We start from the raw sequence: 27,981 nt of genomic DNA on the forward strand, positions 1-27,981 counted from the left end.
CACAATTGACAATAAGGACCCTCTTGTTATAGATTCACAAAATGTTTAAACAATGATAATTACACATGCTCAGGGATGAATAAAACCTTGTTTCACATGACAACGAGGAGAAAATTATATTATTTAATATTCCATGTAATGGTCCTTAAAAAGGCGTCAAGGGTAACTACAAGTAGTGAAGTCGTGTCCAAAGAACTGATGATGATAGAACCAGGATAAATGTAGATGGGGACATGGTTCCAATTCTAACTCCACAAGAAGGATCTATTAAAATATGAATATGAGAGCGACATAATCAACAATCTTTTTGGTAATCAGGAAAATAAAAACTTTATCGATTATTATATGATACAAGCATTCTGTTTTTATTTTTAATCTACGAAACTTTTGCCAAATTTCGCTTTAGCAAGTTTGTTTAATTCTATGATAATCTCAATAGAGGATGAAGTGGTCGCCCCCTGATTTCATGAGAATCCGAGATGTAAAACATAAGTGGGATTAGAAAAATAAAACTCATCGAAGTGAGATGTGTGAATCGTTTACATCACCCGGACACGATTCAATTTCTACTTATATACATGGGCCCGTATTCTAAAGTCGGGTTTAACTTAAGCTCAGGTTTAAAGTTGTGGTTTACTTTCAACCTTTGATGGGATAAGTATGGGAAGCCAAAAGTATCAAAAGTTTTATTAAGTTGTAGGTCTCTTATGTTTACTCGGCTCTTTCCTGAAAACAATCATCTATTTATACTTCCTAAATAATTATGATTTAAGAGCCAAATGAGCTGAAATATATCTCTACTGTTAGTGATTTATGTAACAATTGGCCATCCATACTTAAACCACAACTTTAAACCTGAGTTTAACTTAAACCCGACTTCAGAATACAGGCCATGGGGTTTATATAGAGTTTCAAGTCTTTGTCTTACCAAAAGGGGTGTATATCTCGGGCCAACCTAAGGTCTCGTTGTTCCTTTCATTCTCTTTTCTCAAGTATTCCATCAAAGGTTGAAAGTAAGACACCAATGCAGTTGCGTTCATCTCTGGACTACCCGTCATTGCTTCCAGGGCCTCATTCCATGAATGGCTAGAACCTTTACTTAACATATTTCTGTTTTGAAAAAAAGAACGGAAGAAACAGTTTTAAACTGTTGATGGTTCATTTTACGAATTATAAGCAAATATTGATAGACATCATGGGGCATTTGTTGGAAAGAAAGACATCTACCCCCCCCCTCCCTCAAAAAATAATCATACAAGTAAAAGATCAAATGCGTTATTCTGATGTCATTTTATTTACTGTTTTATTTTTGAAAATGAAAGTGACATTCTGATATCACTCTTTATCTCTCATGAACATTATGCATGTGACGAGAGGTTACAGGAATACATGTAAAACGGAGTTCTCGGAGATGGGCTAGTTGCAGATCACCATGGCATGCAGTAAATGACTTCGTCCTCTAAGAGGGCAGGGCGATGACGTTAATGTAAAGTCTATGCAGGTGACGATGACAAAGCCAATGATGATGATGATGGTGATGATTCGATTGAAAGGGGGATGAATAATTGCTTTATGAAGAAGATTTGCAACAGATCGCATTTTATGCGATTTGTAAAATTTCAAAATATTGACCATGATTTAAAACAAAAACTCGGCAAAAGGACATACACGTGCCACGATACCACAATTACTAATAAAAAATTGAACTTACGACAGAAGTGACCCTGCTTCTCTTGACCTATAGATGTCACATCGGTGTAACGGACCATCGTGACCAGCAGCTTTACACAAAGCATCATGAAATTGGAACTGGAGAAAGAAACTGACGAAATATCTAGAGCGAAGGCATAGGATAAAATAAATTATTGTACAACAGAAGATGGAAGAAAAAATAATTCCTTTATTTGGCGATCTCGGACAAGCAAACATTCATGTATTTCAGTATCTCCTTTGGGGTCTCTGATAACATCGGGAATGTACACCCCCCCCCCCCGCCTGTGACTGACAATTTATATTTGAATGAGTTATCGGTCAGGATAAATTGTCTGGCAGAGAACTCTCCTCGGTGAGTGATGTGTTAATACACCAAAAGAATATGATCTGATGGAGTTGTCCAGTCGCACTTGTCATACTAGTTATACTAGGCGAATACAGAATGCAGCTTTAATACTTGCGATATACACGATGCCATGGCCGTAAGCAACGGACGATAGTTGTCCCACATCAATAAAACTTAGTGCGGTATTTTGAAGTATGTAATAGAAAGTTTTAATCATGAATATTACCTGATATAAGGGACTCCAGCCGATATGTGGTACTTGGCAGCGGGGTCAAAATCATCCTCACTACGCTCATTAGGTGGAATAATTCCCTGATACTTCAGCCTGGAGAGAGAGAGAAATATGTATTTAAAGTAGGACACTCCATTGACTACTGGGCATTGGCTTCAGTAAGTCAAGACAATGCTGGTATCTTCAAACAGAACTTATAAATTTGGCACCCTTGTTCTATTCTAGTCATAATTAATACCCTTCTACATTTTAGTATTTAAAAAAAGATAATGATAACGTCATTCTGACGTAGTAGAATAAAATTCTGATTATTGTGTACATATTTTGCGATTCTGGTCGTTTTCACTTGAATCGTTTCAGTTTTGTCTGGAGGCATTCAAGTATCTTTTTGGCATCCAGTAATCTAGACAAATCACATATAATTCTTTTTTTTCGAGCGTAAAGCAGGGGCGGAAATCTCTCCCAAACGGTAGAGGGGACAAGGGGCTGGAAAATTCGACAAGGAAAAAAAAAGGTTGTCACCCCAAATTTAAGGTCATTTCGAAGAAAATAAATTTGACAAGCAAAAAAAAAGGTAATCACCCCAAATTTAAGGTCATTTCGACGAAAATAAATTTGACAAAAAAAAAGGTTATCACCCCAATTATCATCCCAAAAGTAAGGTCATCATTAAATTTTGAATGATGTATTTTTACCATCATAAAAGACCACAAATAGTAGGGGACATTTGATATTGTGCCCCCCCCGACTATTTTGAGTAGGGGGGGCACGTCCCCTGTCCCCCTGGGATTTCCGCCCATGGCGTAAAGTACCCTTTGGGATTCAGCTTCTTCAAAGGAATAAGTTTGGACTGAATACGACAAGTCAACCATTACCTTAGTTTCCACCATTCTTGGTTGTATTTGGATGGAGGTGTGGTCCCGTCAAAGACACTCCATCTCCATTGATCCATCAGGTATCCAAAAGGTAAGAAAGCTATTTTAGTTAGAGCAACCTTCATCAAGTGATTCAGATCAGCCTCTAGAGTATAATTATCAAGAACACCAGAAGTGGTAATCATACTACGATCAAACCTAATGATAAGTACGTGTCGTTGTGTCTATTGATGCTAGAATGGAAGACGCGGTTCTGACTATTGGAGTTGCAAGTAAACAGAGGGCAACATCATCCGAAAAATATGGTCTACCGAATTTCAACGCTGTATTAGGAACTTATTGGTAGGAAGAGGTAAATTACATAATTTGAAATTAATTCATGATCAATCAGCTAATCAGACAATTATAGCCAGAATAGGCATTATCCTACTTATTTCGTGCTTGCTATTTTTTGTATAAAGTTTGACTGGTAATAACCTATTACAGTTAAGTTTCACGAGCATATGGGAATCAGTATTCAAGCTTTCGAAAGGGGTCTTACTGTACTTCCCCGTGTATTTATTTGCATATTTTAATGATTTATTCATTTATGTGTAAACAAAGCATTGACACCCTAAGGGCTGAACTGCGTGCATACATCATTATTGATACAACGCAACATACACTAGCATTTAAGAAAATTATGAATTCATCACCGTCAAATCTCACAAATACACCAATATTGGTGTTTACCTATAAGTATTAAACTTGACTTCTAAACTGAGGGAAAGGAGAAGCCATATCTACACCTTTGTAAGAATGATGTATGCAATTTGGGATGACTTGAAAAAAAGGAGGTATCACTTTTCTTGTAACTCTTTGGATAAACGACCATATCTGTCTAGCTAGACAATTTTGTGTTATTCTGCTGATAGAAACCAATTACCTTCGTCATATTCAATTTCGTCCAATAGACCTATGGTATATAGATGCCCGGGTGTTGCGGCCGAAAGCGACATGACGTCCCCGACGGCCTCGTGAAAAGCGGGATTGGCACCTCCCCGAAAGTGAACATGCTGGTCTTTATATTGCAAGTAGTACTGGATGTGTCCTAGTTCATGGTGTATCGTATTCAGGTCTTCCACTGTTATACTTGTGCACATCTTGATTCTGTACACAACATGATACAAAAAAACAGATCTTATTATATGTGAGATAAAACAGTAAGGAGATAAAAGTAAACTTCGCAGTTTTCACTCCCCGGCACGCTCTCACTGTAAATTAGTATTTCACTTTCACAAAAAATTGTAATGAAAAAAAAAAAACGATTTGAATTTATTTGCTTTGAGAAAGTTAATGAAAATGTGATTTATGTTTACAGTAAATTAATTCACTAAATTACAGTATTTTTTCAGTATCTGGATGGCAGTACGCCATAAACGTCTGAAAATGGCAAAAAAACCTTTATAGGAAACACCTGAAATCGACTTGGTTGTAGAAATCCCATGCAGACGGGTGACAGTTAACACTCCTTCCGTGAGTAGGACGTACAAACATGGAATCATTCCAGAATGATGTAGGTACAGAGATCAAACCAAGGGAAGTGAAGAACTCATTCGCCATTTCAAACATCTTACTGGTGGTGTAATTCTGATCGGTACAAAATTCACAAAGAAAATATATTTACTCAGTCCTTTGATATAATCTTTGATATTTTCTGAATTTATTTGTTTTGCTCTTTCTTAGCGTAGGCAAAAATTTGATTTTTTTTTAGATATGTTAATTACATAACATTAAATGCTCCTATCTCCCGTGATTCATTCAAATGTTACTTCATCATGGACAGCCAGACAACATGCCATTCTATACAATAAGTGTAAATAAAGTTCATAACAAAACATTCGATATGCAGCTTTTGTTAATGTTTGCGTTGCATTAGATTTTGATTAAATAAATATCTGCATACTATCAAATGTATAAACATACGGAACATTCGATTCAATTTAAGGTTGGAGGCAGAAAAGTAAGACCTGACCTTGAACAGCGACAGATATTTGATGGGACATAGTTATACGTGGTGAACTAAATTACTAATATTGTTTTTGATAAATATTATTTGAACATTTCAACTAGTGCGTAAGATGTATTGCACTGCTTTTTGTAAGAGTGTATTAATTTTACCTTTTCCACCATACTCTTGGTAACATCGACTCGTGCCTTGTTTGGGAAGGGTTTACATATATCGTATAATCCACCCCACGTCTGCGCCCACATGTTTCCTTAAAACAAGACCATATGATAATATGATTTGATTACCATTGAAATGTATTACACATATACTGGCCTGAATCAATTATTTGGAAGAGCAAGTAATAAAATGCTTGAAAATTAAATACAACTATTCGGGCATTATTATGTAATGAAAATAATCAGTTTTTATATTCAATGAATTTTCAGTTATTTTGTTTATGCTAATGTATATGAATCGGAGAGGGTGCATGTCAATGCCGCCAAATCGAAGGAGAGTTTTGTGAATGCGTGCGTGCGTAGTGTGTATTTATGTGGTTTGTGCGTGCAGATGGCGGGCGTGAGAGTGTGAGGTGAATGTGTATAGGAAATGTAACTTTTTTGAACTGTGAGAACTTACGTATGCGCGTATGCCTTAGGCAGCGTTAGAACCTTTTACCTTATTTATAATTAACAATAAACTGATTCCAACTAGAAATAAGCATTTCCGAATGAAAAACTGTGGAAATATTATTTGAATACTTTAGAAATACTATTCAACCCCCTAAAACACATGGAAAGATAGATGAACATATTCATGTGATAAGTTAAGGAATTAAATCGTGCCATATGCTTGCGACATTACCATATCTTTACCATACATTAAATGTATGGTAAAGGGATGGTAATAATGTCGCTAGCATATGGCACGATAAATTTATACCAAACTTATAAGAAGACGATGTCTGTTCGAAACTCAAGTCTCATTCTCCGGGACGGAGCCAAGATATTTTCATAGAGTGGAAGCCATCATAGAACTGATAGATTGAAAATATATTAGGTATTATTGACTCACAGACACAGATCTCACTTTTCTCCTTCCGCCCCTCACACCATGCTCATTTTACTACTTAATATCAAAAGGGGCGTTTGCCTTCTGTCCCATTTGGTGATCGGATTTCAGGTCATGTTTAGGGTCTTCTTGGTACAATATTTGGTTGAGGGCTATACTAAGGTTACCAGATTAAAAAACCATCTGTCCCCACTATCTCATCACTAATCCAGTTCAGAAACTGGAGAGCCCGTTCATACCTACGATGTGTGCTGGGATAGGTCCTCGAAGGTTGATGTATTTTGGTCCGTAGACGCCATACAACTTTCTCCTTACATAGGCATGGAGTTGTTCATAAAGTGGCCTTATCTGTTGGTAAAGTTCCTCCACCATCACAGGGAAGGTTTCATTTCCGTAAGCTGATTGCCAGTAGGTGGCAGCATTCGACTCTCCTGTCATCAAAATAAAAAAACGTGCAAGACGTGTAATGATTATTGGTATTAGGTAATTTTGTGAATTTACTGAGCATGCTGAGAAGAGAATTAAACGAAACTTTCAATTGAAGTTTTCATTGCAAGCCTATCCCACGTAGTTGAGGAAGTAACATTAAATATTGGTCAAGTACGCCAAAACAAAATAATAAGGATGAAGATGATGACGGTGATGATGACGACGACGACGATTATGATAATAATAATGATATTCGTAAATATAATACCTTTCTTATCAAGTTATTATTATTATTATCATCGTCATCATTATTATCTTAACAATATCCTTATTTTCATTAGTATGACGTATAAAATTCTATAAACGGGTCATTCAAAACGTAAACACTGTCTGAAAAAAAATACTTAATCGTGTTAGCCATAAAATAATTGGAAAGAACATTTTGGGTATACACACCATTTGCAACGGCTACTTTGTTCTTCAGGACGACGTACCTCACAAAATCCTGGCGGTTCGCAGGTCCGACTGCAGCACGCCATGAATCCCAAGCCCATAGCAACTCACTGTAGTTTCTTGAAGATGCCATGATCTTTGAAAGTCCTTTCAAATGACAAGGTTTTGGGAAGTTGTTGAAGAAAAAAGAACAATAAGAACATTATTATACCAACAACCGCATGACTTACGTCGTTTGGTTCAATGAGTAAGTAGAAATAAATTAGCGTGAATCTTAGTCCGTTTAACCATTCTCTTAATTCTGTATACAGGCAAAAACATCAAACAGTAGCTGGCGTTTAGAGGAAGGTGTTTGATAAGTAATAATTATGTAATGCCATTAAATAAAGATCATGGAGATTGCAAATCTAACCGGTCTTCGGGAGTTCGATATAATGATAAAAAAGTATACTGTATGTATATTCAGCACTAAATCTGCTACATGAGTTAGGCCTACTCTACGGAGGCATAAGGCGTTAATTTGTTATACATCTTTACGCCAGCCCCCCCCCCCATCTTAAACATGAAAAAAGTACTTTCAAACCCTCCCTCTGCCTCCAACCCGCGAGTCCCGGCCTCTTTCTCCATATTATGGTCACTAGTTGACAAATGCAACTGTTGTTAATCAGTGGCGTCTGCATGCTCATGCTTGAGAAAGTTGTATTTATTTATTAATGTTCTAAATTTTGGAGTACATACCCGGATTAAGATTGTAACACGTTCCGTCCTCCTTACACACCTTACCCGTTGAATATCGTCCTTTCATTCGAGCAACTAAGTTTGCACCCTACATAAAAAATGAGAAAAAATAATAATGATTCCCCCTGGGAAAAGTTTATCTACACATAAAATTTATTCATGTATTATTTTTAAGGTACAAAATAATTATTTTAGTGTCAAATAATTGTTGAAACTATGAAATATAATTATGACCCTGCGTCATAATGCTTTCTTTTTATTAAATTTCATTATTATTTCGAAATATATACATTATTTTGGGTGATAATATCATTGTAAAAACTATATTTGTCCATCTCAAGTCAAGATCAACGAAATCAATCCAAATTCATAATTCTTTGGCATGGGGGCGTGCAAACTTTTGTCTTGAGGTGAAAAAGAAAACACATAAAACGGCCGTATGTATTCTAGATAATGATAATTATCGTTACCTCGCTTCCGATCCACATTTTTCATCCTGTAAGTTTGTATATTAATGGTTGCTTTAAAAATCACATTAAAATGGTATAAAGATATTGTTAAGTCTATACAACGCAAATTGCAACCAATCACTATGAAATTGTAAAGGTCAACAGGTCAACTGCTACTCGCTGGTCCTGCATAATATTGTACCGTGCCAACCAGGAATTGTGCAATCGAGGCCATCCGAAAATAAACTTGGAAATAATAATGAACTTCAAATACTGACTTCTTCCATCTCAGACACGTTTTTAAGAGCAGCATTTCCAACGTAGACGAGTCGCCTGTAGTGCCGTTGATTTGTGTCAGTGAAATTGGTATCGTTGAAGACAAGCGCTCGCTCTCTCATATGGTTCGAAAAACTGCCTGTAGTAACACTCGCCTCAATCTAGTGATAAAACGATACAAATTATTATGATTCTTGATATAAAAAAACGAATTCTCGATACACAGCAAAAACTGTGGTGTTAACCGGTGTATATAGAGGACCACACCAGTTATTTTAGGTGTTATTGTAATAGGTGTTAATTACACTCATTGGTGTTATGTTTAATCTCTAGGGTGTAATTTTAACACCTCAGGGTGTGGTCCTCTATTAACACCAATTTGTGTAAGTTTTAACACCGCAGTTTTTACAGTGTATCAAGAAATGAATTTAAGAAAATATCAATGGAATCAAATGTTAAAACGGATTGCCATAATCCCGAGTCTCCCGTATTTAAAAAAAAAAAACTTGCGAAGCCTGGAAACGCATGTTTATAAAAGAAAGCAAGTGACGTGATTTTGTGTATAGTTTCAAATACAAATTATATTTTCAGCTAATTATCTTAAATGTATATGAATACCTATGTTTTAACTGTTTGAAATTACTTTGTTATGATTTTGTTTTGTATGATTATGTGTTTCCTTTTATCTGAAAACCATGAAAAACCAAAAGGTTGAAAAAAACAAAGAAATACATTGGAAATAACAATACAATCATAAGAGATCGATTAATATCGCGCCTTTTGCTTAAAACACTACAACGGGTTCCTACAAAAAAAAAAGTGCGGTCACCTTCCTGTATTTCTATTAGAATCTAGTTCTATCATTGTGCCTTGAACTCCTCAACCCTTACTGTCTATTTTCTTTTTTTTCTGCATTCACCCCTCCCCCAAGTGTTAATTGTTAATACTCATTTGAAGAAAGAAAAAAAATATGGCGGTGAATATGCTATTCATTTATACATGCTACCATTTGTATTCCCAAACAGATCATTCATGTATTGATTATAAAGTATTATTAGTTAATTAGTATGAACAATGTAGGCTACTGGAGTTTTTTTCTCCAAGTCTTTATAATTTCTCATCTCGCCCCCGATCATTTATCATTTATAGACCCACTTTTACCCATGGATTTATTTTGTTTACATCACAATCGTCTGTTTTTATGCAATGATATAATTCAAATACAATGACGATGCGTTCTAGTTGTCGAAAGAAGACAATGAAATATTCACAGCCAACATATTCCATACTCTAATATATAGTAATCATATTCTGGAGGGAATTATTCAAGTCATCGTCAGTTTTAAAGGGCTGGTTTGTATTATACCAAACACATTTCTGAATATTTGACTTAGAGCTCTTGGTAGCTCTTGGCAGTCTTCTATAACTATGCCTCTATCTGCATGCAGGCTTCTATTATAAGGCTGAGAGATATGTTATATTTCAGGTCATGGAAAGTGCCCCTGTTAAATTGATACCGCGGGGTGAATGCGATGCATAACTTTGCGTTGTGTCATATCATATTGGATGTACCCCAGATGAGAAGTTACACTTGTCTCACTCAAATACAAGATCAATAGAAGTAACAATAATCGATTGTGTGTTTTCTAAAAAAAAATGCTATGTTTATATTATTTTCTACGGGCGTGTTCTCTTTTTTTTAACACGTCGCACTATAAATTAATTGCAAACTAACGTTAACTTCCACTAACCGGATTGTTTTGTCTATTGCCATTAAAAATGATGCATTGTACTCACATTAATATCTCAAATAGCTGTATTGATTTGACTTTGCCAGAGAATCGTTCCGTATTTCGACTTGATTGCTTTTACACTCTAAATACGATTGAGTAATAATTTACCCAATATTTGGTAGAAAGGGAACAAGCACGTTAGCTTTATAATTTGTCCCTATATCAGACAAAATACGGTAAATTTTGAACGAAACATCGCGTAAAATTCACAAGGTATTTGGTATTATTTTACCAAGCAAACATGCATATTATCATTTTACCCGTTATTGGAAATAAATTCAGTATATAATACATACCATCTGGTGTCTGTTATATTCCGTGATGTTGGTGTTATATATCCATGATTTTTCTATAGAATACGAATAGACGTCCATCGCTCTCTGATTGAACTCTTCCAAGAATATTTCAAACTGTGTCTCATTATAGTTACTACCGTGTTCTTGGTTATTTTCCGATTGGTCTGTAGTCGACAAGCCTACTGTAATGGATATTAAAACCATTGTCATCGTGGATAAGAAGACCATCTTCACGATGAGCTCCATCTTGGTGGTGATCTCTACCTAGCAAGTGATACTTTCTTGAGTTGTTGAAATGGGATCACATGGCGAATCCCAGCGGGCAACTGTCAAATGATGCGCGGGAGGATTCCCCCTAGTTTGAGACTGGAAAACCTCTAGACCTGTGAGCTGGAATTCTGAATTGAAATTTCTTGCCAGTCGATATGCATGCGCTATTTTGCTCTTGCCACGAAACTATGAAAGATCTACATAGAGACAAGTGACAGCCCGGGTTGAGAAAAATATACAATTCCTAGATGGAAAGTGAATCTTCGAAGGTGATGCTCTATTTAAGCATACCCATGTAAGGATATTTCCTGCCCACATGTTGAGTGTCATAACAGATTGAAAAACAACACGAAGACATTATTTTCTATAGTAACAATATGTCACAAATTAAACGAGATGTTTTGCAATGCTGTACTTTTATGATGATTTTCTTTAATCCACGTGTAACTCTGTCCGAATGTATAATGTACAGGCCTATAAAATAGATGATGATCAGAAAATTGGTCTTCATTGGAAGGATTTTAACAGATTAATAGTAATATAACGATCCCGAACACGTCATGATGTTTGTCGAATCTGGCAAGGGAAACAAGATTTCAACGGGGGAGGAGGATACTCTAAAATACCATTATCATCCCATTATTATATCCATCTCGTTATCTATCATTAAAGCATACGTCTATAGTGCTCTACCCTCCTCTCACCCCCCTTCCTTCCTCCATCTCACTTATTCACCCTTTGCTTATAATGTGGTACCTTAGTATTTGGACAAAAATCTAACCAGGGTGGTTTTTCTGATCGGGTCAAAGTTTGTCACCAGACACAGACGAGGCGTTTCCTTCAAAAAACCGGAAGTCAGTACATGGCCTTTCTATTGATAAAAATAACAGTTTGAAACAGATATACGTACATTGCAATATTGGCAATGATCATTTGCCTTCGAGGTCGCATAATGACTGAGCGAAATAATTAGTTTATTATATTCATTAGAGAAAATCAGCAGCGTATGCTAATCTATGCAATACGGGTTTTATCAAATTACCTTCTGATATACTTTTGTATATTCTCCTTCTACGTGGGAGCTTTGCGATGGTTGAAAATGATATTTTTTTAATTACGTATAGACTAGCAAAAGGTCCATTTAGCTAACAAACGAATACCTTTACCTCATTTTTTCTTTCACAAGATAAATCAACTTTCAAAGGCTCTAAAGACACTCCTGAAGACGGGCAGTAATGTTAAACTGCCCGAAACGTCGAGTCTTCTCTCCTGCTATACAACTCCATTCGCCGAATCTAGCCAGCCTTCTCTCATCTACTCAAGCCTTCCACACTGTCTATACTACTCAGGCCCGACTCAGCTGTACCACTCCTTCTTGTAGTCTTTTCAAGGGCTACACTCATTCAGAAAAAAATAGGCCTACCCTACTCCCCAGCTTCCACTTTCTCGCCTTTTCATTTCACTTCTATTTCATAAATTTCCACACAAAAAAATGGATTGCGACAACATTAGCTCATTCATTGACACGTCGTCATAGTTGTGCATATATACTGGTTTCATGTGAAATGTAACTAAAGACTCTTGTGACTTTTCAAATTTTTCATTCAGTTCCTATAAACTTATCACTGTTTTAATTGTTTATTCACTCACTTTCCCCATTAGTATCATTTTTATATCAGGATGTGCCGTCTTTATAAAATGAATATACTAGGAAATCAAAGAAGCAATTCATATCTCCCTATATTTTACCAAATTTTCTTTAAAACTCACCTATATATCGAATATAATATAGTAAACTTAAACAATTAAACTAGCAATTGATACAACAAGCAATGGTAAAGTTAATGATCTATATATATAATCCATCAATCTACGGTATAAAGACTTTTAGAAATCAGTGGGCTACTGACCTTTCGGCTATAAAATGAGATTTACAATTAAGATAATAAGAATAAATAACAGAAATCCTGGTTTAACAAATAGTTCTCGCGTCCAATACAAAGGAACGATTTAAAAATAAAACTATTGGATTTTTTTTTCACATCATGCCATTGACAATGATTGAAATAGTTTGTGCTAAAAGAAGAAAAGATCAGATTTCACTAAGTGTTGGATACAATTTCAAAGGTATAAGCAATGAAATTAAAGTTCAAAAGCTTAAAATTAGAATCAAGTGATTATATCGCAAAATGATTAAGAATCCCTTTTTGACCATTCCGAAATAGGGGACAAGTGTCCATACTTGAGCACGGCCAAACTGCATTCCCCAAACTATGTACTGACTAAACAATGGACAAGTAAATTAATGAATAAATTAATCAATAAATTTGATTTATTGAATAATGAAATTTATGGAAAATCGGAAAGCTTGAATGCCAAACCAATCTCTGTCCACAAAGATGACTTTGAAAAGCGGACACAGGAGGATAGAAAGAAAAGAAAGTAGAGGTAGAAGGCAAACAATGAGGAAATCAAGGAGTTACCTCAATGAGAAAATGAAATGTGACGGGGGAAAAAAAATCATCATTTTCCGCAAAGTCAAAGCCTCCCCCATTATCATGTATAATATCTAATTTCAAAAGAAACAACCTTACGGAGGGAAACAAAATGTCTCTCGTGAGAGAAATAATATGAAGTAAGAAATTTAGATTGACCTTTTTATGATCGCTGTTTTCTTATATCCTGTATCCATTCGTTTAAAATAAATATATATTGATACACTCTCTAAAAAAATTCCCGGGTCGGATCAGAGAATTGTAACAGAAAACTTTTATCGGTTGGGGATGATAACTTGAATTAAATCAACCTTTAAAAATACTTGTTTTATTTCATTCAGAGAATTATTAATTTCGTGGTCAAATCGATGCAGATATCGGCTCTGTTGGCGCTACATCTGGCAATAAGGGCCATTTTTTCCTCATTACGGGGTAAGGCACCAACAGCTCTAGTCTCTGGGTCAATCTAGGGTCAGTTGTTACGTAATTGTGTCAACTACCCCGACTTTGCAGTTAAACCTTCCAACTAATCCCATCCAATCTTTTCGTTATTCTTTTCATTTTCATCCGTAAGCCATTTGATAAGTGGCTGGAAGTATTCGATGATGGCGCTAGCATCCATTCGTCTCTGGCCTGTCAATTCTTCCATTGCATCCTGCCATGGTTTACTCATACCCATCTTCAGCATTGATCTAAAGTGACGGGAAGAGGAGAAAGGAATATAAAACAAATAATCAAACTGTCTTTTCTCCTCCATAAAACAACCTGCGTTTAGAAGTAATGACACTATTATTTTGTTAGTAAATAAATAATGATTAATATTAGTATCGCATTTTCTTATCACATTTTTTGTTGGATTCATTACCGTGACAAAGAAGGGAGCCTACTCTACAAATTGTATTTCTTTCATAAATCATTCGCAAAGATGATATCATGTAGAAAATTTATTAAAAAACAGACAGTTGGAATTATTCGATGGAGATATAATTACAATTTGACTAGCATTGGTCTAAACTATATTGGTGTCAGAGGCAGAGCCATGGATAGACTCTCGTATTGCACACATATTCTCGTTCCAATAATTCCAATCTTTTCTTTTCTCCTCTTTTTTTTTGCTCCATTTGTTATCCTTTTATTTCAGGGGGTATTTCCTATGGCCCGAATCATACCTACTGTTGTATGTCTTTAAAACCTGGATTTAAATCGTTTTACTTGGAAACGTTTTTAACGATTGTTACAGCACAGGAAGTTGTTAATAAAAAAGAAAAAAAAGAAATACACCGTACTTCAAGGAAAGTTCATTCATACAAATTTATACAACTGCGTTTATATTTCTCAGACAAAATTTCTCTGAGTTTATTTTCGAATAACATTTAGATGATGAATTTAAAATCCATATTTAGTTTCTCTCACTGACATTATAACCCGAACTAAAGTTTAATTCTTAATAGTAATTACCCGAATTTCTGACCAGCCTCCTTGGAGTTATAGTTGTTACATAGATGTAAAGGTTTAGTACTATTTGAAATCTCACACAACTTCTGATGAAACTGAAACTGAACGATGAAACTCACGAAATACCTTTAAAAACATGAAATTTGATACAGCAATGGAATTTCAAAGTTAAATCAATTTATATACTATCGAAATACACTGGCAGATTATAGCTTATCGTATAGGGAAATATAAAGTGCTATGTTATAGTCCATAACATTTGTGATCTTCCTCTTCTTTTCCACTTATATTTGATGATTTCAGATAAATATCACCCATATCAAAAAAAAAGAAAAAGGATTTTCGCATCAGCAGCGATTAAATACGGTGACAACAATGGCTTAACCCATCAAGACTTCTTCATCATAGATCTCTACTTATCAGTTATATAGATTTGACAAATTTTTAAATTGATTGATTGTGTAATCTTTTATTTCAAAGTGAATATTGAATATATTCGTCTAATTCATTATATTATTCATTTAAATAAAGAATATATACCTACCTAATGTATGGTGTTCCTGATGCTATATGATATTTTGCTCCAGGATCAAAATCAGTTTGTTTGCGCTCTATAGGGCTCTCTAATCCCTGATAATATCGTCTATTATTAAGGATAGAATAAAATCATGGTTTAGTGTTCTTTTTCCGATGATGTTTTCTGATAAACATGGAAAACAGACCCTTCCAGGTAAACTGTCAAGGTTCATAATACCATAGGTGGATCCAGGGGCGAAGGACCCGCCCCCTCCCCTTATTGGTGGAGCAAAAAAAGAAAAAAGAAGGGAAATGGTAGGAGAAAAAAATTAAAAGTAGGAGGAAAACATGAGAAAGACGAGTAAATAAAATAACGTGAGGGGAAGACTTGGAAAATTGAAAATGCGTTAAACGTATAATACTACATATTTATCTTCAAAATAAAGAGAGAAAAAAATGAAACCCTGGTCATGCTGTTTTACATGAAAATGAAATATCGTTTGAATAAGTTTGGAAAAAAATAAATGAGAATCCTCGTATGTTTATTTTTTTTTCATTAGGAAACTGAAATATTACTTTTCGAAGCAAATGTATATGATTCATATGAAAAATGACAAAAAATATAATCATAGATCTGAATTATTATATCTACATTGTTACAAAATATTGTAAATACGTACCTCATTTGCCACCATGCAGTGTTATAATTATCAGGTTTGATCTCACCACTAAACACCTTCCAACGCCACTTGTCGATCAAAAGACCAAAAGGTAAAAATGATATCTTATCAAGAGCAACTCTCATCAGATAATTGATCTGCAATTCTTTAGGTAAAGTGAATCGGAAGTCATTTTTAATGATTATCTTAAAAGACAATTAAAAATAAATTTGAAAAGAGATTAATTTTCTACTATATAGAAACTACATTTTGATGTCGAGATGGCACTACGCACGACTTAAAACTGGAAATTTCTATATAATTACAGATATTTGCTACGATCTGATTTAAATTATGTTTAGGAATAGAGTGCTGTTTTTTTTAGTACTAAGGAAACAGTATGGACATTCCAGTGTGCATTTTTTATTCCAAATCCTCCGCTACTATAACGAACATATTTCTTAGCACTCCTTGGTCCTCTCGTACAAAGAGTTGGGATTGATTGGATTACTCTCAACTTAGGAATGAAATCAATATCATAACTTTTTCAATCGGGGACTTAATGTCATCCAGTCCCGTATATTCATTTACATATTCATAAACAAAAATAGCACGTCATCTCGTCAAATCAATTCAAATTCGTTATTAGACGTGATTAAAATCTATGTATCAAAATCAATTTATAAATTCCACATGATAAAACTATTTTTCTATAATGGTTGATTGGATCAATAAAAGAATCTGATGGATATTCTAAAGCTGTCCATTGGATTGGTTATTCGACAATTCCATAAAATGATCAACCTTTTTTCTCCAGTCTTACTTCATTTCATAAACTGACCAAGTCAAGGTCCTTAAGAATATTATAGACCAGGGGTTCTCAAACTACGGCCCGCGGAGCTTCTCAATCCGGCCCGCGAGACGCTGTTTTTTTTAACTCACTTTTAAGTCACGATATAAAACATAGCTTAATATGATTGCATTGTGTATCCATGTAGACCTAGCCGTGATAAAAGTAATGGCAGTCAAATTAATTTGACTTTAAAAAAAGGTTTAGTAGAGTCTTTTCTGTCTGTTCGATCTACTTTCTTATTAGATGACCAGCGCTGTTCTCACCATGTTTGGATCAACATACAGGTGCGAAAGTGCATTTCCACAATGAACACTTTTTAAGAACTAACCCATACCGAACGGTATTCAAAGTGGGGGGGCGTGGCCATGCAAAAAATCACAATCATATATGGTCATTTTTACGTTTTTGTACATGGTTTTGGAAAAAGTGGGGGAGGGGACTGAACCCCCCCCCCCCCCGCTTCCGCGGCCCCTGCTTGACCAGTGCCTTTGTCTGGCAATTACAACGTTTAGTGCCAAGGTTCAAGCAACTTGTTGCTGACGGACTGTCACATTTCCAATATTGAAAGTGACTAGGAGACTGACGTCCTTAAGACTCTACAACAGACATGCTATACAGTGCGTATCAAAAAAAAGTTTACACTTTGAAAAAACCCTGTAAAATTACACATTTGTAATATCCTGAAAATTTTTACACATTTTAACATTGGTACAGATCCATTTAAGCAAATGACGATATAACTGTCGAAAAATATTTCCGCTTGAATGAGCACCACTTACTTTTGAAAAGTTAGTGAAAAATGATTTGCGCAGAACTTTGAAATAGTTATGCGAATAAAAGTAGACCTTAATCATGAAGAACATGTTGAATTTAGCTAGTAAAATTGATTTGAAGATATCTTTTACCATTTTCTACTTGTTTCCTTGCCCAAAATACTTTGAAGATTGCATTTCGCCCCATCCCACTCCCCCACACACTGAGGCCATCGTGGCGATATTTGCTTTACACTAAGCTGTGATTTACATAAAATGGCTTAGGCTTGATTTTCATTTTGTTAATCATTGTCAAGCTTTAGAAAAGTGTGTAGAAACAAGTATTAAATGAAAAATGAAATGTAAACCCACTTTAAATGATAAAAACTTAGTGAAAAATGCTGGAGATGTCTGAAAAAACTTTTGTTCAGATTCAGTTATGTCCTCAGATCCAGCTGGCGCAAAAAGGGTAAGGTTGTGCGTACTAAAGAGTTGAAATTTCAATTTGGGTGGCAAAATTGTTACAAAATGCTTGAATGTATCCGTTTTATTTCAATTGACTAAAAGTGCAAGGGAAATGTATGAGAAATGTTTTGCAGGGTAGGTTTGATTTCGCCCTTTCCCCTTGACACAGCGTGAAAACATGCATTTCTGCGCAAACAGATTTCTGCGAGCTTTACAAAAATGGACAGTACTCACTCAAGTGTAACGTTCTGTCAAAACTTTTACTTTCATTGGATAGATGAGACCCAACCCCAAGATTATATATGAAAAAATTACCCACATGTTGTATATTTTTTAATTCCCAGGGCTTTTTCAAAAGTGTAAACTTTTTTTGATACGCACTGTATAGTATTCATTCTATTTTTACTACAAAAATATTGATACTTTCAAGACATTATCTGTCTCCCCATTACCAGATATGTATTGGTACAATCTAAATTTCTTTTAGCAAAGTTTTTTGTTATCATTAATATTTACTCTAGCTCGCTGTATTTTGAAATCTTATATAATTTTGCCCGCGTTCCATATGAAACTATTCTAAATTTGTTGGATTAAAGGCTCCAAAATAAGGGCCAGATTGCACAAGAGAGCAACTCGGACCGCGACCGCAAGGGTCATTGCGCTTCGCCCACATTTTTTTCTTAGTATCCAATTTACCCTGGCCCTTTCAGGTTTACTTGAAGTCTCATCTGGCCCTTCAAAGAAAAAGTTTGAGAACCCCTGTTATAGACTGTCTAAAGAGCGAGAAATCAGAGACAAAAAATTTCATTAAGATCCCACATAGGGAGTCAGACGGATATATTTCATGGAATTGTCCTATTGAAAAAAATCACGCATAGAACTGGTGACATGTTCTTGTGTTTATAGTGAAAATGGGAATGAATTTCGATAACCTAATGAAACTTGTAATATAACTTTTGCAGTCAGATCCTGGTTATCACCAGAATGTTTATCTACCAACATAGTTATTCAATTTTATCTAATATGACGTTGAATGATTTAGAATTTGAAAAAGAACATTATTTTTTTTAGCAGTGGGCAAAGTCATGCGTAAGTTATGAAGAGCTGTATCTGAAACACCACCCGGATATCTTACCCTCATCAACCTCATCAGTTGCTAGAAGACCTAGATGATGTAGATAGTCAGGGGTAACAACTGAGAGGGCAATGGTATCTCCTACTGCTTCATGGAATCCCGGATTGGCGCCTCCTCTAAGCTCAGCGTGTTGATGACGGTAATGTAGGAAATATTGACAATGACCCATCTCATGGTGAGCAGTGTAAAGGTCCTCCATCGTAATCTCTGTACACATCTTAATCCTGATAAAAAGATATCAATCAATTTCAACTAGAATTTCGTTTAGAGAAAACATATCTTCTGATTGTCGACAGTGTTCTAGACACAGCCATATGAGTTGAAAGGGCACTAAGAAAGCGTGGTATTATTGGTCCAAATTGTCTCACTGCCTTCTCCAATCTTAATAACTAACGTGAATGTTAACTGCTTGATTCATATAAGCAGTTTCTCAGGGTGTCATCATTCAATGCATCAGTGTAAAACCAATTTGATATCTAACTACAAATAAAATATACAAACATTATTTTTGATTATTCATTTGTTACAGCTATTCATAATGAATACAAAATGGTACACGTCTATTAAGATAAAAAATCATATCAAAACTTGCATTGGTTGTACTACATATAGGAATGGCAGAATGAACGATCCTTCATCCATCTATCCTCACCTGACTTCTCTGTTCTTGTAAAAATCAAAAGCAGATCCGTGGCATTCTACTTGTCTGTCGTGTGGTCTCTCTAACAAAGATTTCTCCCAGAATGCTTCAGGCATCGACCTCCATCCAAGAGATTTGAAAAAACTAGGTGAGGAAGAAAAAAATAGAAATTCAGTATCAATAATGGTGTTATTGAAAATAAGGTATCATCACACTCACATCCAAAGTGTAGACCAAATAACATTTTTATTTATCAGTAAAAAAAACCCTGGGGTATAAGAACCTATTTGTGAAGTACAAATACTTGCTTTAAAATACATCTGTCTTATGTTAATTTTTAATCCGGAAATACGTTGTAAAATGGATTTTTGTGATTTTGGTGGTCACTCTAGAGACAGGCTTCACAATGTCAAAGTGGTCATTAAAAGTTTGACTTTTACTTCAAAGTTAACATTTGTGATGTCACGTAAAGCATGACAATGAAAAAATATAATTCAATTTGAATATACCTTTTTCATCCAACATGATGTCAATAGAAAAATCTTACTCGTTTGCAGCATGGAACATTTTGTTAACGGTCCATTTCTGTTTCTGCATTTCCTCTGTGACATCTACGACTCCATGACCAGGGTAGGGAGTCAACAGATCATAAATTTGACCCCATTTTTGAGCCCACATGTTACCTTGAGAAGGGAAGGCATGGAAATAAAAACTGACAATGTTAGATGGGGTTTAGAATAGTATACATTTTTGTAAGTTCACTAATATACCCTTCCGTCTTTACAGTCAAAGAAAATTGACAATTACCATGATTACGCAGTGAGAACCACAAACTGAGTGCGTAGCTTATGGAACTATAGGGTATTTACGGAACACGACAAAACACTTCCGGGAAAAGAAATAATGTATTATAAAAAAAAAGTGCGCTTCATGACAATGAAGTCTTGAGATTGGTGAATCAAAAAAAAAACAGTTTCCTCATTGGACTCTGGGCAAACCAATCGTTAATTACTTAACGCAGGATAAAAAAAACCGCTGTTCCGATTTGCCAATATTCGACAAAGACCTCCCAGCGTTTCATTGTGATTTGGCGTGTAATTTCAATACATTTGCTGTGTTCTAAGTTTCGTTCGGCGTCGCTGTGTGAAAAACTCATCATTGGTGTGGCATATAATCTGAAGAATATCCGAAGGCACTTCTTTCATGCTACATTGGCTTTGAAAATGGCTCAAAGTAGTGAGAACACCGGACCATCTGGTCATTGCCTATTAAGTAGTGACACTGTTACACTTCTCATCACCTATCATCGTATACACATAGCAACAAAGACGGAAATAATGTATCAACACCTCCCATAACCATGACCGAATTCTTATAGACGACAATCTGCTGAGACGTAGTCACGTAGGGGGCTCTACTTACCAAGAAGATGAGCTGGTATTGGTCCTGTTGAGTTGACCTTGTCCGCTCCATATTTTTCCACCAGTCTCCTTCTCGTAAATGCATGGATCTGAAGGTACATAGGTTTGACTGTATTCCAAAGGGCGTCGATCTCCTCAATAAAATTGGGGTCCTCATATGTACTCCGGAGTTCGCCACCATAATCTTCATAACCTTGACATCGGAAAAATGAATCATTGTTAAATTCCATTGGTGTCAATGCTTGTTTATTTCCATAATTTCATTAAAAAAACGTGTTTTCACCGGTTTCCCAGAAGCTACCGCGCGATTAACAAAAGACTTAATGCATGGCTGATCGTCAACAAAACGGGATGTCGAGTGAGTCTGAACGCTAGCCTTCTATGAAATTATTGAAATTCAAGCCTTATTTCAAATAATCGGAAATTTGTTATTTCTTGACCATTTTCTGTAATTGAGGTATCAAATTAAGGAGCAGATATTGAACTTTAGAAAAATGCGGTTTTCTTTTTGAAACCCAGATACAGCTTGCCAAGTGACTTTTTGGTATCCCCTCTTCAATTGTTTTTGCTCACTCATGCATGAATTAGAAATAATCTAAGTTATTTCAGATGAAAGAGAAGATTCTAAGCTTTACAATGGTAGGTAATTTGTCTGTTGTATTTGGGATTAAGTTATAATAAATCATCGATAAATCTCGGTTTCGTTTTTTATGGGACGCACTGTAGTGTACAATGTGCTGGATTATATTATGTACGACAAAATAAAATTATTTCGAGTGCAGGTTTATTTCATCGATGCCGAAGGCCGAGGTGAAGTAGACCTGCACGAGGGATAATTTTATATTTGGATAGTCCAGTAATCATGGTAATATTGTATGATAGAACGTTCACTATTTGTACAAGGCCTATTTAGCTTGTTGAACGCGAGCAAATGGGGGGCTGAATGTCAAACATTCGAACCGTTGCACATCCAAAATGTCCATATTGTACCTTGCATGGGTCTTTAATTACGGTTTTACCCTCCAAAAATAAAAAGTTATATTGTCCTTATTTACATTATAACTTTTTTAAAGGGAAGTCACGTGGTACAGATCTAGTCAATCACATATCGTATTTTACCACCACTATTTACTATAAAGTGCGTATAAAAAAACGGGACAGTTTTGAAAAGTCTATAAAAACTTTGTTTTAAATTATTACATCTATATTTTGATGTTAATAGATGCTCTGAGATGTTATCTTTGAAATGCCATTTAAAAAAATAAATTTTGTTCATGCTTGAGCGAACATGGGACGTTTTTGTCGGAGGTTCAAAAAGAGGCTTGCGCCAAAATGGCAGAAATTGGAAATTTGATGATTAGACTTTTGGCTAATCAGCAGACTTCCTCTTAATCTTTTCATGGTTTTTGCCATAACTTCCAAATTAAGCTTTCAAATTTTGTTTACAAATTTATTTATTTACCTGAATTATTTTGTTTTTTATTTAAACTTCTTTTACCTTTGAATTTTCCTTCATAAATAAGAAAAGAAGACTTTTTGTCAACCCAAGTAAGAAGATTTACATTATTAATTGGGAGGATTTGTAATTATTCAAATCCTTTTATTACGTGAAACAAATTATGTTATGGTACCTATAAAAGACATGAATCCTATTTTCAAGGGGTTATGGAATCCTTCACCAAGTTTATGTGCTTGACAGGACAAACGGGAAAGGATTCATGTCTTTCAACGGCAATTGTGTATTGAGTCAATTTTGAAGGAGCAAGATATGGCAGATCGGATAAAATGTATTAAAAAGTCGTGAAGCTATCAAGCAAAAATTTCCACTTTTTTATTAAAAAATAAAATTCTGTGGTTTTGACACAATATTCAGAAAATGATATCATATTTCGCTTTCTATGTTTTCTGTTATTTTCCTTTTCACTTTTTTTTTCTTGTTAATGATTTTTATTTATTTATTTATTTTGTGGAAGTACCCCAAGCCCCAACCCATCAGTATGCTACTGTTCAAAGCAACCATAACCTTTGTAGCACACAATCAAAGGATTTGAAGAAAAAAAAACACGCTCTCCCATACTTCGGTTAAAAAAACGTTCTTGCCTAAAGAAGGAATATTAAAAGCTAAAAGAGAACATATTAAAAAGGAACAACAGAACAATTCAAGCAAATAAGTATATTTGGAAATGAATTTTGACCGCATGATTCGAAAATTATGGCAAAGATAATGAAAAGGTTAAGAGGAAGTTTGCTGGTTAGCAAGAAGTCCCACCATCATATTTATCATTTTATGCCATTTTGGCGCAAGCCTCCTTTTTAACCCCAGACAAAAACATTCCGTGTTTGCTCAAGCATGAACGAAACTAAATTATTTTGATGGCATTTGAAGGATAAAACTTCAGAGCACCTATTGACACCAAAATATAACGATCATAATTTAAAAAAAAATATATAGACTTTTTAAATCTGTCCCGTTTTTTTATACGCACTGTATATATATATATATATATATTCTTTGAAATATTGTTGAATTTATATCAGGATTACTGAAATCTCTTTTAGGATTTACCCCCATTCCTAGCAGCTTCGTTCGACAGTGAAACATAAGTAGGATATAGCTTTCCAATCTTCGGTCCAACTGCGTCATGCCATCCTTTCCACGCCCATAACAGCTTGTCATAATCACGTGATATGCTCATAAAGTGCTGAAGGCCTGGTTCCATGTGCATACATATCTCCGATCGTTTCTTATTTGGTAGCTTTCTCTCTCGACAAACTTTTCCTGTTGCAAAAATGGTAGTCATATTATCCTGGACCGCACTTGCTTCCCTAACATAAAAACAAACAAACAAATGTATTCTTGTATCAACGAATTACTTGGCACCCCCCCCCCCCCTCTCTCTCTCTCTCTTTCTCTCTCTCCGTCGCTTTGCATTGATTTTTGACTACTTGATAAATAGTCTTGGTAATCCAGCAAAAGAACCAGTGTTTGCAAGCCGATGCTAAATTTCAAGCATACAATGTAGGTTCCATCAAAGTGCAATAAAAGGTTTAGTGAATTCTCTTCCGATCATTGAGCATTGAGTTGCCACTCGATTTACAAGTAAATGACTAGTACAAGGCATTTTGGTTCAGTTTTCATTAAAAAAATATACCGTATCGAATTTTATTTCGGACTATGTACGTGCAGTAAACCATAATACAGAATGAATTAGGTTCAGCTGTAACATGATAATCTCCATCACAATTACAGATTATTTTCTTTCAAATATCAAAAGTTAAATTTGAAATCTTCCTCCGAGTTTCTGTTCTTTTTTTGTTCTTTCCAGTTGTATTTCATTTCATGAAGAAGTACATGCAGTTTAGGGACGGGGTAATTATCATCGTATTTTCAATGAAACTTGGGTAACACTATGTTTTTCTTCTTCTTATAATTATTATTATCATTATTATCATGATTTCTGCTTCTTGTTTTTCTTGTTCTTATTTTTTTTCTTCTTCTTCCTCCCTCTCCTTCTCCCCCTTCTTCCTCCTTTTTCTTCTTCTCTCTTTCTCCTCTTAATTCTGTAAAAGCAGATATCCCAACTCACCGAGCATGTTCATTCGTTGAATAAAATCCACCATCCATCATGAATGATATGATTCTCTTACTTATCTCATCAAGATTGGCTGGGTCCAACATTTCCGTTTGAGCCTTAACAACTGCCATCAAAGAGCTTGCAATGTCTATAATGCGATGCATTTCCTTGCAAATAAAAAAATACGATGTTGAGTTTAGAATGAGAGGGGAAAAGGGAAAATGAAAGATGAAACAATAAGATAATGAGGGAGAAGAGACAGATAATAGATATAGACAGACGTAAAATAGAGAAATATCATTCAAAATATCTGTTTGATAGTATTTTTATGCCTGGTTTAACGGTTTTATAGTGAATTTCCAGGTTTTTTGAAAACGTATTTTGGCATTTGGCATTGCGTATTATTAATTGTTCAAGTTACCAATATTATTTTCGTTAATTTTCATCTATATCTTTTAATTTGGCTGCCCCCCCCCCTCCCCCTATCGTCGGCTACAATGTTTGTGTCGGAGCAATTATCGCGGGAATAATTGCCTTAAAGAAATCGTCGTATTCTTAGGAGCATTGTGTCCAGAGTAATTTTTACAGAAGCAAATGTCGGTTCACAATTATTCTTTTATCAGTAGTATAAGCAGACACCTAGTTGGACATGTTGGACAAGTACAAATAGGTATTTTATTAATATTTTGGACACATTATGCCTTATTTAACTCTCATTTACTTTATGTTCGTCATTATAATTATTTTCATTTGACCTGATTTGACAGGCAACATGAAATGACTATATTAAACATGGTTTATCCTAAGAATTTTCATTTTAATGGATGTCCATGTACTTACTTTTGCATTTCCTTTCGTAATATTTGTTTCATAGTTCCACGAGCCTTGAGCATTCCTGTACTTGGCCTCCACGTATGCAGTGTTCACATAATGTTTAAGCCAGTATCGTCCCAACTCCGGATCACGAATCTTGCCTGTGTTTGATAATATTCACGCAGGATTCATCACAGTCACATCATGTTGTTAGAAGCTAATAAACAGCTATTATTATCAATATCAGTATCATCATAACCACCACCATCATCATCAATAATTACTTCGTGGACCTGGCTACGGAGGAATATTTATTGTTACCGGGAGTGCTGTGACGGTGCACAGCACTCCCGGTAACAATAGACTAATCCTCCGTGGACAGGTCCTTGAATTACTTTATCAATGTCATGGCTCCGGAGCATTGTCTATTGTTACTGGGGATGCTGTGACAATGCTCAGTACCCCTAGTAACAATAGACCAATCCTCCGTGAACAGGTCCCTGCATCATTGTCTCCTTCGGCTTCATGGCCATAAAACTGGCCCCGCCCTTGGAGGGCTAAAAAGTTGAACAAATTCTTGTAATGACCATACTCTGATAAAAAAACACATAAATACAATATGTTGTCTTTCTTGAAGATAAAGAGAATGCATACCTGTCTTATTAAAATGCCCACACATACGTGAAGAAGGTGCCGAACATGCTAACCGGGGAAGCTTATTGGTAAACTCCTCAGTCATTTCTTCAGCAGTCGTCATATCGATGACGTCATAAGCATAGGAAAGTGCTACAACGGCGCAAATCACTGCCAGCGTTATCGCAATCACCTTCCACTTCGTCATAATGGTTGTTTCTTCTCTCAAACTGACAAAATCAATACAACATTTCAAAACAATATGGACTTATCAACTTAGAAGTCACGTCATCTCCAACCAAATTTCATTTGAATGCAATAGAGAAATGAAAAGAAAAAAGGCCGCTATTGAAAAATGTGATTGTAAATTGGCCCTTCCAGCTCTGATGTTGGCCAATGAATGAATAATACATAATAGTCTCATTAATATCAGATATCTTAAAAAAAAGAAGAAAGCTACGTCTTCTTTCCCCCTCATAATTAGTTTCAGTGTGACTTTTATTAATATGAAAAATACAACCATAAGAACACTTTGGAGATTTTTTTTTAAAACACCACCATATCTATAAAAAATGGATAAATACCTATACAGTATGATTATGCAATATTTATATTAATATGTGATTTGGAGGTAACAGCGCAACTAGATATATTTTATAATCTTGCAAACAAAACCTAGGCTATAACACTTAAAAACTTGATAATTTGATTAAAAAATTAAATACACATATTATGTAGTAGACGAAGACTTACCGTAAAGAGAAGATACAAAGATTATGAAAAAATACGATTAGATTGCATTTCCCCTTCCTGATGTACAAAGCAGCTCAAAATCAAATATAAGCTGTACTTTTTACAGTGCGCTCTTTTTGTGTTACCATATGGACTCAATGAAATATATTTGTGTTATGCATAGATTTATGACGCACGCATTGTTACAAATGCATTTTTAGCAACTTCAGTAATACCAGTAAAAATGGTTACCATACGGACCACTGATACCAGGACCCAGTTTCATAAAACTAGCTATGATAACACAATATCAGGTAACTATTGAAATCATGCAATATGATTGGGTGATGGTAAAATTTTCGAGAAAAAGAGAAAGTGTGTATTTGACATAATAATAATAACAAGTCTTCATGAAACAGGGGCATGTCATTGATCAAGTGCTTTGCGAATGTAAGAATAATCCGTTAAAGTATTTACGTACAACGTATGCGATTCCATGTTCAGCTATTTGCAGGGGCGGATACAGTCTTCGCCAATAGGGGGGTGGGGCGGAATTTTTTTCAGCCATATTTTTCCCGATCGGCCTCTCGAACATGATTTTTGTTTGTTTCTTTGAAGGGGTAGTCCTAATAATTACTTCTTAGCTTTATTCTTACAAATGAACATACATATACAAATTTTAGGTAATGTTTGTTATCCTGAAAAAAGATGTGTATGCAACTAAATAATTACTACGAACGCGAAGCGCGTGCAGAAATTTTTAATACACGTATTGAACTGATCGAAAAGGTAGGCCTACCTACTGCTTGCAGTTAGCCATGAAGACGTTACATAGGTTTCAACAATTAAATAATGCGAGCGCCAGGCACGATCTGATTTTTTTTTTACATTTTTACCTAAAAAATTAAA

At 35.2% G+C, this 27,981-nt stretch overlaps 1 protein-coding gene across 1 annotated transcript; it reads right to left on the reverse strand.

Annotated features, from left to right (window-relative positions):
- Positions 1-58: 58 nt before the first annotated feature.
- On the reverse strand, positions 59-27,246 carry LOC121412013 (angiotensin-converting enzyme-like). Its single transcript, XM_041604926.1, has 27 exons — positions 27,094-27,246; positions 26,362-26,570; positions 25,735-25,868; positions 24,907-25,061; positions 23,886-24,145; positions 21,321-21,512; positions 20,446-20,581; positions 19,911-20,042; positions 19,259-19,482; positions 16,075-16,219; positions 15,423-15,521; positions 14,882-15,004; positions 13,951-14,115; positions 12,839-12,845; positions 10,659-10,922; positions 8,572-8,730; positions 7,845-7,932; positions 7,110-7,253; positions 6,464-6,655; positions 5,327-5,424; positions 4,623-4,795; positions 4,092-4,315; positions 3,167-3,311; positions 2,286-2,384; positions 1,712-1,834; positions 929-1,110; positions 59-264 (listed from the first exon to the last, which is right to left on the reverse strand). Exons 2-27 carry the CDS (start codon positions 26,546-26,548, stop codon positions 167-169), a joined length of 3,948 nt encoding a protein of 1,315 aa, XP_041460860.1. The 5' UTR covers positions 26,549-26,570; positions 27,094-27,246; the 3' UTR covers positions 59-166.
- Positions 27,247-27,981: the final 735 nt, after the last annotated feature.

This window comes from Lytechinus variegatus, chromosome 3 (genome assembly GCF_018143015.1).
Source record: "Lytechinus variegatus isolate NC3 chromosome 3, Lvar_3.0, whole genome shotgun sequence".
NCBI classification, from domain to species: Eukaryota; Metazoa; Echinodermata; class Echinoidea; order Temnopleuroida; family Toxopneustidae; genus Lytechinus; species Lytechinus variegatus.

Coding starts and splice junctions, on each gene's coding strand:
- LOC121412013 (XM_041604926.1), bottom strand. CDS start 26,548: ATGACGAAGTGGAAGGTGATTGCGATAACGCTGGCAGTGATTTGCGCC. Junction 20,043..20,445: donor ATGTTCCATGCTGCAAACGA/GTAAGATTTTTC, acceptor TTCCTCACCTAG/TTTTTTCAAATCTCTTGGAT. Junction 14,116..14,881: donor GAGGCTGGTCAGAAATTCGG/GTAATTACTATT, acceptor CCGTCACTTTAG/ATCAATGCTGAAGATGGGTA.